This window comes from Ovis canadensis, chromosome X (genome assembly GCF_042477335.2).
Source record: "Ovis canadensis isolate MfBH-ARS-UI-01 breed Bighorn chromosome X, ARS-UI_OviCan_v2, whole genome shotgun sequence".
NCBI classification, from domain to species: Eukaryota; Metazoa; Chordata; class Mammalia; order Artiodactyla; family Bovidae; genus Ovis; species Ovis canadensis.
In genome coordinates, this window is record NC_091727.1 from 118,510,578 (window position 1) to 118,527,999 (window position 17,422).

The 17,422-nt window shown below is 38.9% G+C and overlaps 1 protein-coding gene across 1 annotated transcript in view; it reads right to left on the minus strand.

Annotated features, from left to right (window-relative positions):
* Window positions 1-17,422, minus strand: part of WDR44 (WD repeat domain 44) — an 88,687-nt gene that overhangs the window by 45,274 nt on the left and 25,991 nt on the right. The window contains exons 2-4 of the mRNA XM_070292123.1: window positions 16,253-16,286; window positions 8,961-9,035; window positions 426-1,062 (exon numbers count right to left, since the gene is read on the minus strand). Of these exons, the coding sequence (XP_070148224.1) occupies window positions 426-1,062; window positions 8,961-9,035; window positions 16,253-16,286 (746 nt within the window). The remainder of the gene's footprint in view (window positions 1-425; window positions 1,063-8,960; window positions 9,036-16,252; window positions 16,287-17,422) is intronic.

Consider the following 17,422-nt stretch of genomic DNA (forward strand, 5'->3'; position numbering starts at 1 on the left):
AACATTTTGGCTTTCTGTTACTAAAATACATTTTATAACTTGGTCATCAATGTGGTTACTGGTGCTGCTGCTGCTAAGTTGCTTCAGTCGTGTCTGACTCTGTGCAACCCCACAGACGGCAGCCCAGCAGGCTCCCCTGTCCCTGGGATTCTTCAGGCAAGAACACTAGAGTGGGTTGCCATTTCCTTCTCCAATGCATGAAAGTGAAAAGTGAAAGTGAAGTCGCTCAGTCGTGCCTGACTCTTAGCGACCCCAGGGACTGTAGCCCACCAGGCTCCTCCGTCCATGGGAGTTTCCAGGCAAGAGTACTGGAGTGGGTTGCCATTGCCTAAATACAGCATAAATTGGAAAAAAAAATCAGAAAGGTCAAATTTCAACTCCCCAAACTCCCCCACAAAGGTAGTTATTTCTCAATTAATACTTACCATCTAGATCATGTGTCTTAAGAGCCTCAAACTCCAATTCACTCTTCTTTTTTCTTGGTGGTGGAGCAGGTCGAGATGGAGGTGGGGGCCTAGGAGGTGGGAAGTTAGCTGGAGGAGGTGGGCGTGCTGGAACAGGCTTCTTTGTACTAGCTACTATATCAGGTTCTGGAGTAAGCTGTCTTGGCGGTTTGGCAGGTGCAACTTCTTCCACCACAGCAAAATCTTTTGTAGATAAGGAGTGTGAGGATGCAGATTCTAGAACATCACTTTCTTTGACTTCCACTTCTTCCTTGTTCAACACTTCTGTTACAGTTTCAGGCACATTAAGCTGCGCAGTTGAACTTATTTCAGTTAACTTTGTAGTTTCATCTACTGGCTTCTCACATGTGTCATCAGAAGGAAAACACTGTTTTGATTCTAATTCAGTTTCTTCAGATACATCCTGACACTCTGTCTTCTGAGAATCTTCCTGCAGCACTTGATCTATGGCTAACAGTCCAGGTATATTGCTAAGATCTGTTCCAGCTGTGACAGGACTGGCAGTAGCCTGATCAGACTGTCCTTTTCCTTTGGAATCCAAAGAATCATCTTCAAGCTGTATTACTTTCTGACTCTCCTCAATAATACTTTCAATAATCTGATGAAAGGTTAAAAAGCAGTTTAAAAAAACAGTGAAGTGATTTTCAAGGACATAGTATTAGCTAATCATTTATATTTTACTTACTATGTGCCAGGCAATGTTCTTAACACTTTATGTGTTTTAATCTTTATAACAACTTTATAAGACAGCACTCTTACTATCATCAGTATACAAGTGAGGGAATAAGTCAGAGAGATTTATTCAAGGTTACAAGGCTAGTAAGTGATGAAACTGGTATAAATGTAGGGAGCCTGGTTCCAGAAACTGTACTCTTAATTATTATAACAAGGAATCTGTGCTAGTCTGTGTAATTACAAAAATTCAATCAACCCTGTAAAAAAAAGTTTAAACCTAAATTTACATTCAGATGCTTCATGTCATAATTTACATATTTATGCCAAGTTAGTTCAGTAATAGCCTGTTGGTTTGAGTCTAGTCAACAAAGCTATGAGAATGAAAACCACCTTTACAAGAATTTAAGCTGTTTAGCTCTGAACTCAGGCCTGAACATGAAAAGCTAGCAGATCCAGAGAGATTAAAGTTCTTAAACAGGCTACATCTAACCCCCCGCTCTGCAAAGAGATGTTAGGAGTATCAACAGTTCAAATACCCAGCTCATCTTGCCTTTTTTCCCTTTTATGTCTTATCTATAGTTGAAAAATACAGGCAGGCTTTCTGTTACTTCTACCAATATTTAGAAGAAAATATATTTTCTACTCAGTCCTCTCATCATTAACACATTAAATCTCCCAGCCCACTCACTTATCTTTCTACCACAGAGCCATAGATGACTTCTGCTTTCTCAATTCTTTGGCTCCAGAAAACTAACAGAATGTCTCATGAAACTATCTTGATGTGATTTACTACAAATGTGTGCCAAGTTGAACTGGATAGCATGTCATTCAATAATATTCATCCCCAATTTTGCAGCATATTCTATATATGATTTTTTGTCAATTTTCAAATTTTTATCCTAGATCTACCTCACTTTCACCAGAGAAATATTAACTAGATTCCATCTAATTTGTGAATTAGGTAGTTACTGAGCAATGAGTCCTTTAACAGTAATGGAAGCCAGATTATAGTAGGTTCAAGAAGGAATAAGAGGTGAAGGGCATCCCAGGTGGTCTAGTGGTTGGGAGTCTGCCTGCCAATGCAGGGGATGCGGGGTTCAGTCCCTGGCCTGGGAGGATCCCATATGTCGTGGAGCAGGTGGGCCTGTGCAGTGCACCACAACTACTGAGCTCACATGCCACAACCACTGAAGTCCATGCGCCCTGGAGGTTGCGCTCCACAACAAGAGAAGCAACCGCAACGCGCATATAATGAAGAGTAGTTCCCGTTCACCACAACTAGAGAAAGCCAGTGTGCAGTGACAAAGATCCAGCACAACCAAAAAGAAATAAATAAATCTTTAAAAAAAGAGATACAGGGACGGCCAGTACAGTCTATGTTCTCAAAAAGCTTGGCTACACATGGAAGAGTGCTCTAGAAAGTGCTCCAGCATTTTTATAAGCTGAGGGGAAGGTGCAAAAGGAAAGGAAGATAAGTTCTGGAGAAGAAAGAGGGTCTGCTGTATATAAGATCCAGTACACACATTTTCTATTCAATCTTTACACACCTTTTGTGAGGTAACTAGATTATCTCCCTTCTACAAAAGCAGCCCCACCTACCAGCAGAAAATTGGATTAAAGATTTATTGAGCATGTCCCTGTCCATCAGAGCAAGACCTAGTTTCCCCAACAGCCAGTCCCTCCCATCAGGAAGCTTGCACAACCCTCTTACACTCATTCATCAAAAGGCAGACAGAAGAAGCAAAAACTACAATTTCACAGCCTCCAGAACAAAAACAATCACAGAAAGCTAACCAAAATGATCACATGGATCATAGCCTTGTGTAACTCAATGAAGCTCTGGGCCATGTAGTGCAGGACACCCAAGATGGATGGGTCATGGTGAAGAGTTCTGACAAAGCGTGGTCCACTGGAAAGGGCATGGCAAACCAGTTCCGTATCTTTGCCTCGAGAACCCCATGAATGGTATGAAGAGGCAAAAAGATATGACACTGAAAGATGAGCCCCTCATCATCAGGTCAGTGTCTAATATGCTACTGGATAAGAGTACAGAAATAGCTCCAGAAAGAATAAAGAGGCTGAGCCAAAGCAGAAATGATGCCAGTTGTGGATGTGTGTTATGGTGAAAGTTACAGATTGATGTAAAGAACAATATTGCATAGGAATCTGGAATGTTAGGTCCATGAATCAAGGTAAATTGGACATGGTCAAGCAGGAGACGGTAAGAGTAAACATCAACATTTTAGGAATCAGTGAACTAAAATGGACAGGAATGGGAGAATTAACTCAGATGACCATTATATCTACTACTGTGGGCAAGAATCCCTTAAAAGAAATTGTGTAGCCCTCATAGTCAACAGAAGAGTCCGAAATGCAGTACTTAGGTGCAATCTCAAAAATGACAGAATGATCTGTTTGTTTCTAAGGCAAATCATTCAACATGACAGTAATCCAAGCCTATGCCCCAACCACTAGTGCTGAAGAAGCTGATGATGAACTGTTCTATGATGACCTATAAGACCTTCCAGAACTAACACCAAAAAAAAAAAAAAAAGATGTCCTTATCATCACAGGGGATAGGAATGCAAAAGTCAAGAGATACTTGGAGTAATAGGCAAGTTTAGCCTTGGAGTACAAAATGAAGCAGGGCAAAGGTTAACAGAGTTTGTCAAGAGAACACATTGGTCATAACGAACACCCATTTCCAACAACACAAGAGATGACTCTATACATGGACATCACCAGATGGTCAATATGCAAATCAGATTGATTATAATCTTTGCAGTCAAAGATGGAGAAGCTCTATAAGCAAAAATAAGACCTGGAGCTGACTGTGGCTCAGATCATGAGGTGCTTATTGCAAAATTCAGGCTTAAATTGAAGAAAGTAGGGAAAATCACTAAACCATTCAGGTATGACCTAAATCACATCCCTTATGATTATACAGTGGAAGTGACAAATAGACTCAAGGGATTAGATTTGGTAGACAGAGTGCCTGAAGAACTATGGATGGAGGTTAGTAACACGGTATAGGAAATGGTGACCAAAACCACCCCAAAGAAAGAAATGCAAGAAAATAAAATGGTTGTCTGAGGAGGTCTTACAAATAGCTGAGAAAAGAAGGGAAGCAAAAGGCAAAGGAGAAAGGGAAACATATACCCAACTGAATGCAGAGTTCTAGAGAACAGCAAGGAGAGATAACAAAGCCTTCTTAAGTGAGCAATGCAAAGAAACAGAGGAAAACAACAGAATGGGAAAGACCAGAGTTCTCATCAAGAAAATTGGAGATACCAAGGGAACATTTCATGCAAAGACTGGCACAATAAAGGACAGAAACAGCAAGGACCTAACAGAACAAGAGACTGAGAAGCGGCAATAATACACAGAAGAACTGTACAAAAAAGGTTTTAGTAACCCGTATAACTACAAAGGTGTCACTCACCTAGAGCCAGACATCCTGGAGTGTGAAGCCAAGTGGGGCTTAGGAAGCATCACTACGAACAAAGTTAGTGACTGTAATGGAATTCCAACTGAGCTATTTCAAATCCTAAAAGATGATACTGTTAAAGTGCGGCACTCAATATGTCAGCAAATTTGAAAACTCATCAATGGCCACAGGACTGGAAAAGGTGTTTTCATTCTAATCCCAAAGAAAGGCAATGCCAAAGAATGTTCAAACTACTGCACAATTGCACTCATTCCACATGTTAGCAAGGTAATGTTCAAAATCCTTAAACAGTATGTGAACCAAGAAATCTCAGATGTATGAGACGGATTTAGAAAAGGCAGAGGAACCAGAGATCCAACTGCCAACATCCACTGGATCATAGAAAAAGCAAGGGAATTCTACCCAGAAAAACATCTACTTCTGCTTCATTGACTGTGCTAAAGCCTTTGACTGTGTGGATCACAGCAAACTGTGGAAAATTCTGAAAGAGATGGGAATACCAGATCACCTTACCTGCCTCCTGAGAAACCTATATGCAGGCCAAGAAACAACAGTTAGAACCAGACATGGAACAACAGACTGGTTCAAAATTGGGAAAGGAGTAGGACAAGGCTGTATATTGTCACCCTGTTTATTTAACTTATATGCAGAGTACATCATGTGAAATGACAGGCTGGATGAATCACAAGCTGCAATCAAGACTGCCAGGAGAAATATCAACAACCTCAGATATGCAGATGATACTACTCTAATGGCAGAAAGTGAAGTGGAACTAAAGAGCCTTTTGATGAGGGTGAAAGAGAGTGAAAAAACTGGCTTAAAATACAACATTCAAAAACTAAGATCATGGCATCCGGTCCCATCACTTTATGGCAAATAGATGAGGGGAAGTGGAAACAGTGGCAGATTTTATTTTCTTAGGCTCCAAAATCACTGTGGATGGTGACTGCAGCCATGAAATTAAAAGACACTTGCTCCTTTGAAGAAAAGCTATGAGAGACCTAGACAGAGACTTAATTTTGCTGACAAAGTTCTACATAGTCAAAGCTATGGTTTTCCAGTAGTCATGTATGGATGTGAGAATTGGACGATTTATGCCTGACTGTGGAAGAATTGATGCTTTCAAACTGTGGTGTTGGAGATGACTCTGGAGAGTCCCTTGGACTGCTGGGAGATCAAACCAGTCGATCCTAAAGGAAATCAACCCTGAGCACTCATTGGAGGACTGATGCTGAAGCTGAAGCTCCAATACTTTGGTCACTTGATGTGAAGAGCCAACTCACTGGAAAAGACGCTGATGCTGAGAAAGATTGAGGGCGGGAGGAGAAGGGGACAACAGATCAGATGGTTGAATGGTGTCACTGACTCAATGGACATGAGTTTGAGCAAATTACAGGAAATAGTGAAGGACAGCGAAGCCTGGTGTACTGCAGTTCATGGGGTCGACAAGAGATGCACATGACTTAGCAGCTGAACAACCACCATACAAAAGCAGGAATCTGAGACAGAGGCATTAAGAATTTCGCCCAAGGTCCCACAGCTAGTAAACTGTAAAGTCAAAACTGAAATCCAGGTTTTTCTCCAAAAGTCCAGTGTTCTTTATACCATTCTACTTTGGACAGGAAAAAAAAGAATACTAAATTCAGGAATTACATTGAAAAAGAGGTAAAAGATGAAAATTTGCAGTGAGGGAAATTCGAGATGATGGAAAGGAGTGAATTTAGGCTTCTTAGCCTCTGATGGGCTTCCCTGGTGGCTCAGGAGTAAATAATCCACCTGCAGTGCAGGAGCCGCTGGTTCTATCCCCGGGTTGGGAAGATCCCCTTGAGCAGGGCATGGCAACCCACACCAGTATTTTTGCCTGGAGGATCCCCAGGGACAGAGGAGCCTGGTGGGCTACAGTCCATAGGGTTGCAAAGAGTCAGACATGACCGAAACAACTTAGCACACCACAGCACAGCCTCTGACACTTACATGCAATGGAAAGCAAGGTTATCTGGTAAAAGTGTGCAGACCCACGTGGGCACTGTGGGATGAGGTGAATGTAAAGGTTTCAAATGATAACTATACAAAGTGAAAAGGCCTACGCCATCAGAGGGGTCCAGAAGACAATCTCTTCCTCTTCTGAACTCCTATCAGTCTTACTGTTCATTATAATATGAACTAGAATATAATAAATGCAGAGTACTACATGAGCTAACTCTGCATAAATATTTTCTCTACACCTGGAAAGCAAGGTCCCTGTTTTCTACCTCTTGATATGCTCCCATAGTACCTATTTCTACCTCTTGATATGCTCCCATAGCACCTATTTACAGTACCTGGCTCTGTTCCCCGCCCCCCCCCCCCCCCCCCCCGGGTTTCAGGAGGCAGCGAACAGGGAATGAACAAAGAACAGTGAGAATCAAAACTTTGCTTCCTATCACCTTCCTGCTTCAAAAAACTCATTCCTTTCACAGCAACTGTAAAATAAAAACCAGATGTTTTAGCATGACATAAGAGGCATTCCCATAATCTGGCCCTAAATTTGGTTTCTAGACTCATCGTCAAACATTCCGCACATTCCTCATCTCCACGCCTTTGTTTATGCCTCTCCTCTTCCACCTCTGCCTGCCCAAATCTTATCCACCCATCAAGAACCAGTTCAGATGCTACTTCCTCCTTCCCCATTCTTATCCTCAAGCAGAAAGTAAAGTCTCCTTTGTTTTCTTGTAATAGTTTGAGAGTTTATTTGAATACTTATTACATTCAGTTTTGTGTTGATCTAATTTATACTACTAAAATGTAAGTTACTGAGAACAGGGATTGTGTCCTAATCCAGCACATAACTCCATACCCTGTATCATTAATGTTGGATACTTAATTTACCTGAATGGCCTAGAACTTAAAAACTAATACCTAGAGTCTTAAGACTCTCTCTATAGCCCTATGTGCGTGCATTGTCAATCACTTGTGTCTGACTCTTCGAAGCCCCATGGACTGTAGCCTGCCAGGTTCCTCTGTTCATGGAATTCTCCAGGCAAGAATTATTGGAGCAGGTTGTATTTCTTCCTCCAGGGGATCTTCCCAACTCAGGAATCAAACGCACATCTCCTACATTGGCAGGCAGATTCTTTACCACTGAGCCACCTGGAAAGCTCTTTTGCCCCATAGTTTACTATTTTTTCAGCTTTTAAACTCTCCTTAAAAAGTCACTTTTGGGGGTGGGGGGCTACTAACTATACTTAGTTAGTTATAGTCACTCAGTTGTGTTGTATCTGACTCTTTGCAACTTCATGAACTGTAGCCCACCAGGCTTCTCTGTCCATGGAATTCTCCAGGCAAGAATACTGGAGTGGGTTGCCCTGCCCTGCTCCAGGAGATCATCCCGACCCATGGATCAAACCCAGGTCTCCTGCACTGCAGGCAGATTCTTTACTGCTGAGCCACCAGGGAAGCCCAAAGGAAAACATGGGATCAATATTAAAATTTGTAGTCTGTTAATTTTCTAAATTCCGTAAGGGTACGACAATGAATCTTCAGGGGTGGTGATTGTGCCCAGTACCATTCCCCTAGACATTTGGTGATGTCTGGAGACATTTTTGGTTGCCAAGATGGGATAGGGGTGGGTGGGGGTTGAGATCTGACATCCAATGAGTCAAAGCCAGGAATGCTGCTGAACATTCTAATATGTACAGAACAGTCTCCCTTTCCCTCCAAAACAAACAATTATTCATCCCAAAGTGTTGCTGTTGAGAAACTCTGGGGTAGACATGTCATCTCATTGGTCTCTGGAAATCCGCTGGCTAGAACAGTGCCTGGGGCACAGAAAATACTCAAAAGTTATATAAATGAATGAACACACACCATTCTTTCTCCTTGGTTTTTATCCCAATACTGTTAACAACCCATTGTCAACATTTTTATCTTATGCTCAGTCTCTTTTAGTAAATCAAACTCTGAAGGTTCATATCATCAATTCCTTAAGAAGTATCAAATGTACTACAAAAATAATGACTTCTTGTAACCTCTAACTCCTCAAGACATCAGAATTTGCTGCACTAAGCTTTTCAATACCTTTACTTCTTGGTACTAACTTCAAGAGTAGCTATGGCTTACTCTAACAAAAATACAAGTATGAAAAACAAAAATACATTATAAAACATTTTTCAAAACACTGATTCAAAGATAAATTACCAATTAGTTGGATTACAAAATGACTTCTACAAAGTCTAAGGTGCTTTCAATCAAATTCAACAGATTCAAGGAACATTTACTGAACATCAAGCATGCACAGGGTACTACACTAAAATAACATAAAAAAATTTCCACTTTAAATATACCATATAAATATGGCATCTACTAAATTAATACTGACATTTTATCTTACCAACCTTTTTAGATACATCTTGTTTCAGTTCTTGTACAGTGGACTCATTTCCAACTTTGTATGCAGAGTTCTCTGTTTCCTATTTTCAAAAGAAAAGAACAAACCAAATGATGACATCTCTTTTTAAAACTCTGTTTAAAATGGGTACAAATTAGAAATTATAGCATTAATAAATCAAAGGCCCATAAAGGGCTTAGACATTTGGGTAATGATAGATTCCCAGAGATTTTATGCCAATTGGGACAATTTAATTTCCATAAGAAGGTTACCAATCAGTTTTCTATTATAATAGGATATTTTCTTTTAAAGTGTATCTAACTTTTTAACATTAAAAAACTGTACAGGAATATAAGAACTACAAGCACTTTTGCAGCTCAAAAAGGTTACGAATTTAAGCAAAGGGTTGAATCAGAATTGCTATTTTTCCCAAAGTATTGCTCCATAAATATGGAAAATGTGGCAAACCATATTCAGAGAGTTGTTTTCTTGGAAACTCTATATGCTTTAAATTAAAGGAATCAAAATTTAACTGGTATTAAATGAAGTTCCCAAAATAGTAACAGATGAAGAAAATTAAACCCACCAAAAATACATATATATCTACGTATACATTCATATACACATACGTACATATATATATATATTTGGGAGGTTAAAGAAGGTAGAAATGGATGCTGCATTTCTGCTGGAAAAAATTCGGGTAAAATAAGACAATCATAGATTTGCAAATCGTAACACAGTATTCTTTTTCATCTTAAATTTTCTTTACATTTATAGAAGTACAGGAATTTGAATGCTACTACTGACACTGAGAAAAAAATTTTCATAATTCTTGTTGTCCATCACAGAGTTTGTCAGAAAGTCACTATATAACCATTTTTAACTGACCTAAGATATATAAGGATGTATGTACATATTAAGGTAGCAATTATACAAGTATCAGGATAGGCTCCAATAATTTCTCTACTCCAGAGATTATTATACTGCTAAAGATTTAATGTGCTAGATATATTTCTGTAGGACTGTGGGACTTCCAATATCTTCAAGCTGAAAAGTTGTTTCATTGAATTCCTCCCAGCATTTGGGAAATACTACCAATCTTATATAGATTATTCTAGAGAAAAATTGGTTCAGGGGATTTGAAGTATTAGATAAAATCTAAGGAAATGGCAACCCACTCCAGTACTCTTGCCTGGAGAATCCCATGGACAGAGAAGCATGGTAGGCTACAGTCCATGGGGCGCAAAGAGTTGGACATGACTGAGTGACTTCACTTTCAAACTCTACCATAGTCCATGAGCACCTAATATGATTTGGCTCCTGCCTGCATCTTTCACATTCAACATTCAGAAAACTATGATCATGGCATCTGGTCCCATCACTTCATGGCAAATAGGTGGGGAAACAGTGATAGATTTTATTTTGGGGGGCCCAAAATCACTGCAGATGGTGACTGCAGCCATGAAATTAAAAGACGCTTGCTCCTTGGAAGAAAAGTTATGACCAACCTAGACGGCATATTAAAAAGCAGAGACACTATTTGCCAACAAAGGTCCATCTAGTCAAAGCTTTGGTTTTTCCAGTAGTCATGTATGGATGGCTTCCCTGGTGGCTCAGCTGGTAAAGAATCCATCTGCAATGTGGGAGACTTCGGTTCAATCCCTGGGTTAGGAAAGGTCCCCTAGAGAAAGCAATGGCTGCCCACCCCAGTATTCTGGCCTGGAGAATTTCATGGACTATTTCATGAGATCGCAAAGAGTCGGACACAGCTGAGTGACTTTCACTTTCAGGTATGGATGTGAGAGTTGAACTATAAAGAAAGCCGAGCACCAAAGAATTGATGCTTTTGAACTGTGGTGTTGGAGAAGACTCTTGAGAGTCCCTTAGACTGCAAGGAGATCCAACCAGTCCATCCTAAAGGAAATCAGTCCTGAACATTCATTGGAAGCACTGATGCTGAAGCTGAAACTCCAATACTTTGGCCACCTGATGAGAAGAACCGACTCATCTGAAAAGACCCTGATGCTGGGAAAGATTGAAGGAGGGAGGAGAAGGGGATGACAGAGGATGAGATGGTTGGATGACATCACTGACTCGATGGATGTGAGTTTGAGTAAACTCCGGGAGCTGGTGATGGACAGGGAGGCCTGGTGTGCTGCAGTCCACGGGGTTGTAAAGAGTCGGACATGACTGAGTGACTGAACTGAACTGAACTGCATCTTTCACATCTATATTGATCACCTCCCTTTCCCATCATAATCCCAGAATTACACTTTGGCCAACTGGATGGTTCCTTACCATCCTTAGTGTCATAGCTCAAGCGTTATTATATTAGAAAAGTCTTCCCTGACCACTTTAAAATAGCCATGTTGACAAGATGAGAGTGAATTCTTGAAAGCTGATGATCATTAAGAACAGTTCATGCGTATTAGAAAAACACCTTCAACTGTCCTACAAATTAACGCATGCATGCATGTGTGCCAAGTCCCTTCAGTTGTGTCTGACTCTTTGTGACCCCCTGCACTGTCATCAGTCAGGCTCCTCTGTCCATGGGATTCCCCAGGCAAGAACACTGGAGTGGGTTGCCATGTCCTCCTCCAATTACCTTCTAATAACTGTTCATTATTAGTAGGGAGATCAGAAGCACTGTACTACCTTAATTCCACAGATATTTTCCCTAGGTTAACCTAAGAAAAACATGTACCAATAATTCTTGTACCTCAATTTAATTCGATTTAATTAAGTACTTACAAAGATCACAGACCAAAACTGCCAAGCAGTGATTAGGCTTCTATTTTATTTGGCTTTAAAAAAAACTCTCTTAGACTTTGAACTTTTGAAAGATATCAACTCCTATAAGGTAAACTACTGCTAAGTCCTAGTTTTAAGGAGTGATACTGTACCTACCAGACGATCTGATCTCTAAAGAGGTTAACTAGATTTCTTAGTAAAATCTGATTTAGTATATAGTCATCTATGATTCTCTCCTTAGTAAGGTCTAAGGTCCAGGCCCTTCCCCCAGCAATTCAATCAGGCTGAGGACAAAGCAATGGAAGCCAAGCATGTGCCTGCAGACAACCAATATCAACTTAGCTAGACTTGAGACAGTCCTCAGTTATTACCTTCTTCTGGAGATGGGCTGCCCCATTACAAAAGCACAGTACCAACTAAATCCCAGTTTCCACCATCAGGCCATTTCTCTAACTCGTACCTATCAGAACCCAAGAAACACGCTTTCTTAAAAGGTATGGTTTTTCTATTCAATTTCCAGCAATTCACACCATTGTTTCCCTCCATCTATACTGGATATTAAAGAGCCATTTGTACCCTCCTCGTAGTATTCAGTTGTAAGATTTGAGCTTTTTAATTTTAAAAAGCACACCACCAAAGGACCTAGTTTCACAAACCATTTGTACAAAGGCGATCTATACTCAAAGAAATCTTCATTATTAACTAAAGAACATTAAGCTAAAAGTGTTAGGTATTAAAAAATCAGGTCACTTCTGTTTTAGTAGTGAGGAAGGGGAAGTTATTAACTGTGACTAAAATGAAATTTTAAAAAATGCTTCAGAGATAAGCTCGCCATCTTTTTTCAGAGGAGAGAAAAAAAAAAAAAAACACCAGGAAACTCAAATAGTTGTCATATGCATCCATACATTCCTATCAACCCCATCTCTCCATCAGAGTCTTTTGCTTTAAAATTTTAAAGCCCAGATTTAAAAAAAAAATGTTTTTTATTTTTAATTGGAGGATAACTGCTTTACAATGTTGTGTTGGTCTCTGCCATACATCAACATAATGAATCAGCCATAGGTATACATATGTCCCCTCCCTCTTGAACCTTCCTCTCCATCTCACCCCTCTAGGTTGTCACAGAGCACCAGTTTGAGCTTCCTGAGTCACACAGCAAATCCCCACTGGCTATCTATTTCACACATGGTAGTGTCTATGTTTCCATGCTACTCTCTCAGTTCTTCCCAACCCCTGCTTCCCCCTCTGTGTCCACAAGTCTGTTCTCCATGTCTGCGTCTCCACTGCTGCCCTGCTAGTAGGCTCGTTAGTAACATCTTTCTATTTTCCACATATATGCCTTAATGTACAATATTTGTTTTTCTCTTTCTGAATTTTTTCACTCTGTATAAATAGGCTGTAGGTTCATCCAACTCATTAGAATTGACTCAAATGTGTTCCTTTTTATGGCTTATCCATTCATACGTCGATGGATATCTAGGTTGCTTCCATGTCCTAGCTATTGTAAACAGAGATGTAGTGAGCATTGGGATACATATGTCTTTTTTAATTATGATTTTCTCAGGGTATATGCCTAGTAATGGGATTGTTGGGTCATAAGGTACTTTTATTCCTAGTTTTCGAAGGAATCTCCATACTGTCTTTCATAGTGTAAAGGCCAGATTTCTTAACCTGACATTCAAGACTCATGGAAATATGGCCCCAATTTATTTTTCCAACATTCCACCACTGAAATGTTTACGTTGGTCACACCAGTCTTTCAACACTCCCATCAAATTCTCTCCTCTGCATACTATCTAGTTCATATTATTCAGTTCAGTTCAGTCGCTCAGTCATGTCCGACTCTTTGTGACCCCATGAATCACAGCATGCCAGGCCTCCCTGTCCATCACCAACTCCTGGAGTTCACTCAGACTCACGTTCATCAAGTCCGTGATGCCATCCAGCCATCTCATCCTCTGTCGTCCCCTTCTCCTCCTGCCCCCAATCCCTCCCAGCATCAGAGTCTTTTCCAATGAGTCACTCTTCGCATGAGGTGGCCAAAGTATTGGAGTTTCAGCTTTCGCATCATTCCTTCCAAAGAACACCCAGGACTGAGCTCCTTTAGAATGGACTGGCTGGATCTCCTTGCAGTCCAAGGGACTCTCAAGAGTCTTCTCCAACACCACAGTTCAAAAGCATCAATTCTCTGGCGCTCAGCTTTCTTCACAGTCCAACTCTCATATCCATACATGACCACTGGAAAAACCATAGCCTTGACTAGACAGACCTTTGTTGGCAAAGTAATGTCTCTGCTTTTGAATATGCTATCTAGGTTGGTCATAACTTTCCTTCCAAGGAGTAAGCGTCTTTTAATTTCATGGCTGCGCCTAAGATATAATGCTTTCCCATTTTTTCTCTATCTACCTATGTAAATATCTCCCAGTTTTCAAAGCCTAACACAAGTTCTATCTCCTCCCAAAAACTTTTCTCTGCTATCCCAGGTAACACTGCCCTCACCATTGCTCTATCTTTCCATTTCTCCTCCAAACTCCTTGTAGTACTTAAGATCTATTCTAGTCTACAAATATCAATACCTCATCTATCATCCCTTCTCTTCTGTGAGCTTGTAAAGTCATCAAAAGCCGGGACTATATCAAACTTTTCTTTACACTGCTTAAGATATCAACAGATATGCTGTTATACATAATGAGCACCCAGTAACCCATGTACATCCACATCATAGAATATTACTTAACAACAAAAAGGAATAAACCATTGATACAGGCAACAACTTGGATGGATCAATTGAGCCAATCTCAAAAGGTTACATACTATATGATTCAATTTTTAGGTCATTCTCAAATGACAAAATTATAGAGATGGAAAGCAGATCAGTGGCTGTCTGGGATTAAGGATGATTGTGGGGGAGGTGGTGGGTATGATTTTATAAAGGAAGATCTCTGTGGTGATAAAATCTCATCTTGATTGTGGTGGTGGTTACACAAATATACATAAGTAATAAACTGACACAGGACTATACACTTACACTGTACTGATGTCAAATTCTTGGTTTTGATATTATACTATATTTAAGACATAACCACTGGGAAAATAGGTGAAGGATAAATAGGACTTCTCTGTACTATCTTTGCAGCTTTCTGTGACTCTATAATTATTTCAATATAAAAAGTAAAAAAAAAAAACCCAAATATCTAACTTCATCTTTATTTACTAAATATGTACATTTGCTACCTAATTTTATTCAAGCTAAGGACAATCTATAATTACTGAGATAAAATAAATTCCCCAAACCTATTTGTGATAACCTAAAAATATCTTATGATCTAAGTGGCTTTTAAAATCTACAAGCATAACCAGCAACAGTCTGTGGATAGGGGACTGGGAGGTGGAGGGTGAGGAATGGGAGGGAAGCTACAATTTCAACCATCTTCTTTTCGCACTGAGTGAACTTTAACCTTGTCCATGTATTATGTTTTAAATGGTTTTATTAAATAGGTAATATAAAAGGATTTTTATAACATATAAGGACTAAGGAATTATGATATAACCTTTCTTAAGTACTCAGTTTAATAAAAAGTCTTATTATTAGCTTTCAAGTCTCCTGTATATCCTTCTCTATTTCCATTACATTCTTTCCCCCCTCAGAGATGACTGATATTCTAAACTTTGTGTTGATCATTCCTTGCTGTTCTTTAGTTTTCTTCTGCTTATATCTCTAAACAATATATACTTTAATTTTGCATGTTTTGAGACTTAATATAAATGGAATCTTACTGCACATATTTTTCTGTGACTTGTTTCCCCACCAACTCAACACCACAGTGCTAAAATTGATCCATGTTATTGTATATAACTAATTCATTCATAACCACTGTACAGAATATCCCATATGAATATCCCATAATTTATCAAAGATATCATATTCAATGTATATAAAATAGAAGGTAGAGACACTGGAACTGAAAAAAAAATATAGCATGTTTGAGATTATACATACATATGTACAGACATACACACAAACACCACCATATACAAACATGCACATACAGTATATAGTCTATTTGATGTAAATAGTTCTGTTTGGTGATATTCCTGTATTTAAAATGGTTCTCATTGGCATAATTTCTCAGTATCAAATTTCTTTGCTTGAATATAAGGCTAGGATTGATTTTTATATGTAGTTATGATACCAATACATGCGCCCATAATAAACACACAAGTGTTTTGGTTACTTTATAAAATATACACACACACGAATACAAGTGTTCCTTTATTCTAAAAATTATAAACCAAATAAAAATTACAAAATAGAAATCTACAAAAGACTTATATTCCCTTCCTTATAGTACAGTATTTAACTAGGTATTTCTAGAATACTTAATCACACCTCAAGTAAGATACAATGATAATATTACTTAGCAAAAATTAAGTAATAGAAAGCAAAAGCAGAAAATGAAAAATTACATAAAAAAGAGAAAAATGAATGAAAAGTGTATGCGATTTGTAGAAATACATTCATGACTTTCACAAAGAACAACTTACCTTTAAAGCTGAAATCCCAACTTTTCCTGGATACCTGTTCAGAAATAAAAGCAAGAAGGTGTTGAATAGTAGCCATGAGAAGGGAAATCCTTCTATACACTCATTAAAGGCAAGCCCATATTTTTAAAAACATTTATATATTTTGTCATTTAGAAAACTCTTCTGTACATACAGAAGATGTAGAAAACATAAAAAAGTAAAGAAGAAAATTAAAGTGACCCATAGTCTTACCACCAAGAGATCTGAGTTTGTATCTTTTGTCTTCCTAGATATATAACTATAATTAGCATTAATATGAATATAATTTTGTACTCTTTCACAAATTTCTTTAGAAGTGGAAATGCAGCTCAAAAGTATACATGCTTTTCAGCTTTTGGAGATACTCAAATTGCTCTCTAGAACAGTTGTGCCAATTTGCACTCCCATTACTCTACATCTCTGTTTCTTAATAACCTTGCCAAAAATGAGTGCTATTTTTAAATGTTTAGAAAATTCAATAGGCAAAAGTATATTTCACTGCTGTCTTAATTTGTGCTTCTTCGATTTATAGTGATGTGAAGTGAAGTGAAAGTCTCAGTTGTGTCCTATTCTTTGCAACCCCACAGACTATAGAGCCCATGGAATTCTCCAGGCGAGAATACTGGAGTGGGTAGCCTTTCCCTTCTCCAGGGGATCTTCCCAACCCAGGGATCAAACCCAGGTTTCCCGCATTGCAGGGTATTCTTTACCAGCTGAGCCACAAAGGGAAGCCCAATGGATGAAGTTTCATATGCATCAGACATTTACGTTACTTTTGAAGAGAGAGAACCCATTTTTGTTCATAGCTCTTTTTTGGTTTGTTTTTTTACTACAACAAAACTCTATTCTTAAATACAGGCTACTTTAGATATGATAATTTTAAAAAGTAACTTTTCACCAATCATTTTCACCCCCTATATTTTTCTTCAAATAGGAACAATTTGATACCTGCTTCAAAACATGAAAGAGTGACATACCCTTACAGCTGCTTATTATATTTCAGGGTTACACACTAAGAAGCTTTTAAATCATAAATATTTAATAAGCCATTTCTAAATTTTTTAAATGCAGCAATCACGGATGATACAATTTTGTGCAGAAAGGTGCCTTCAAGATCTATCTAGCCATAGAGGCTCTTTCTATAGGTAGAGA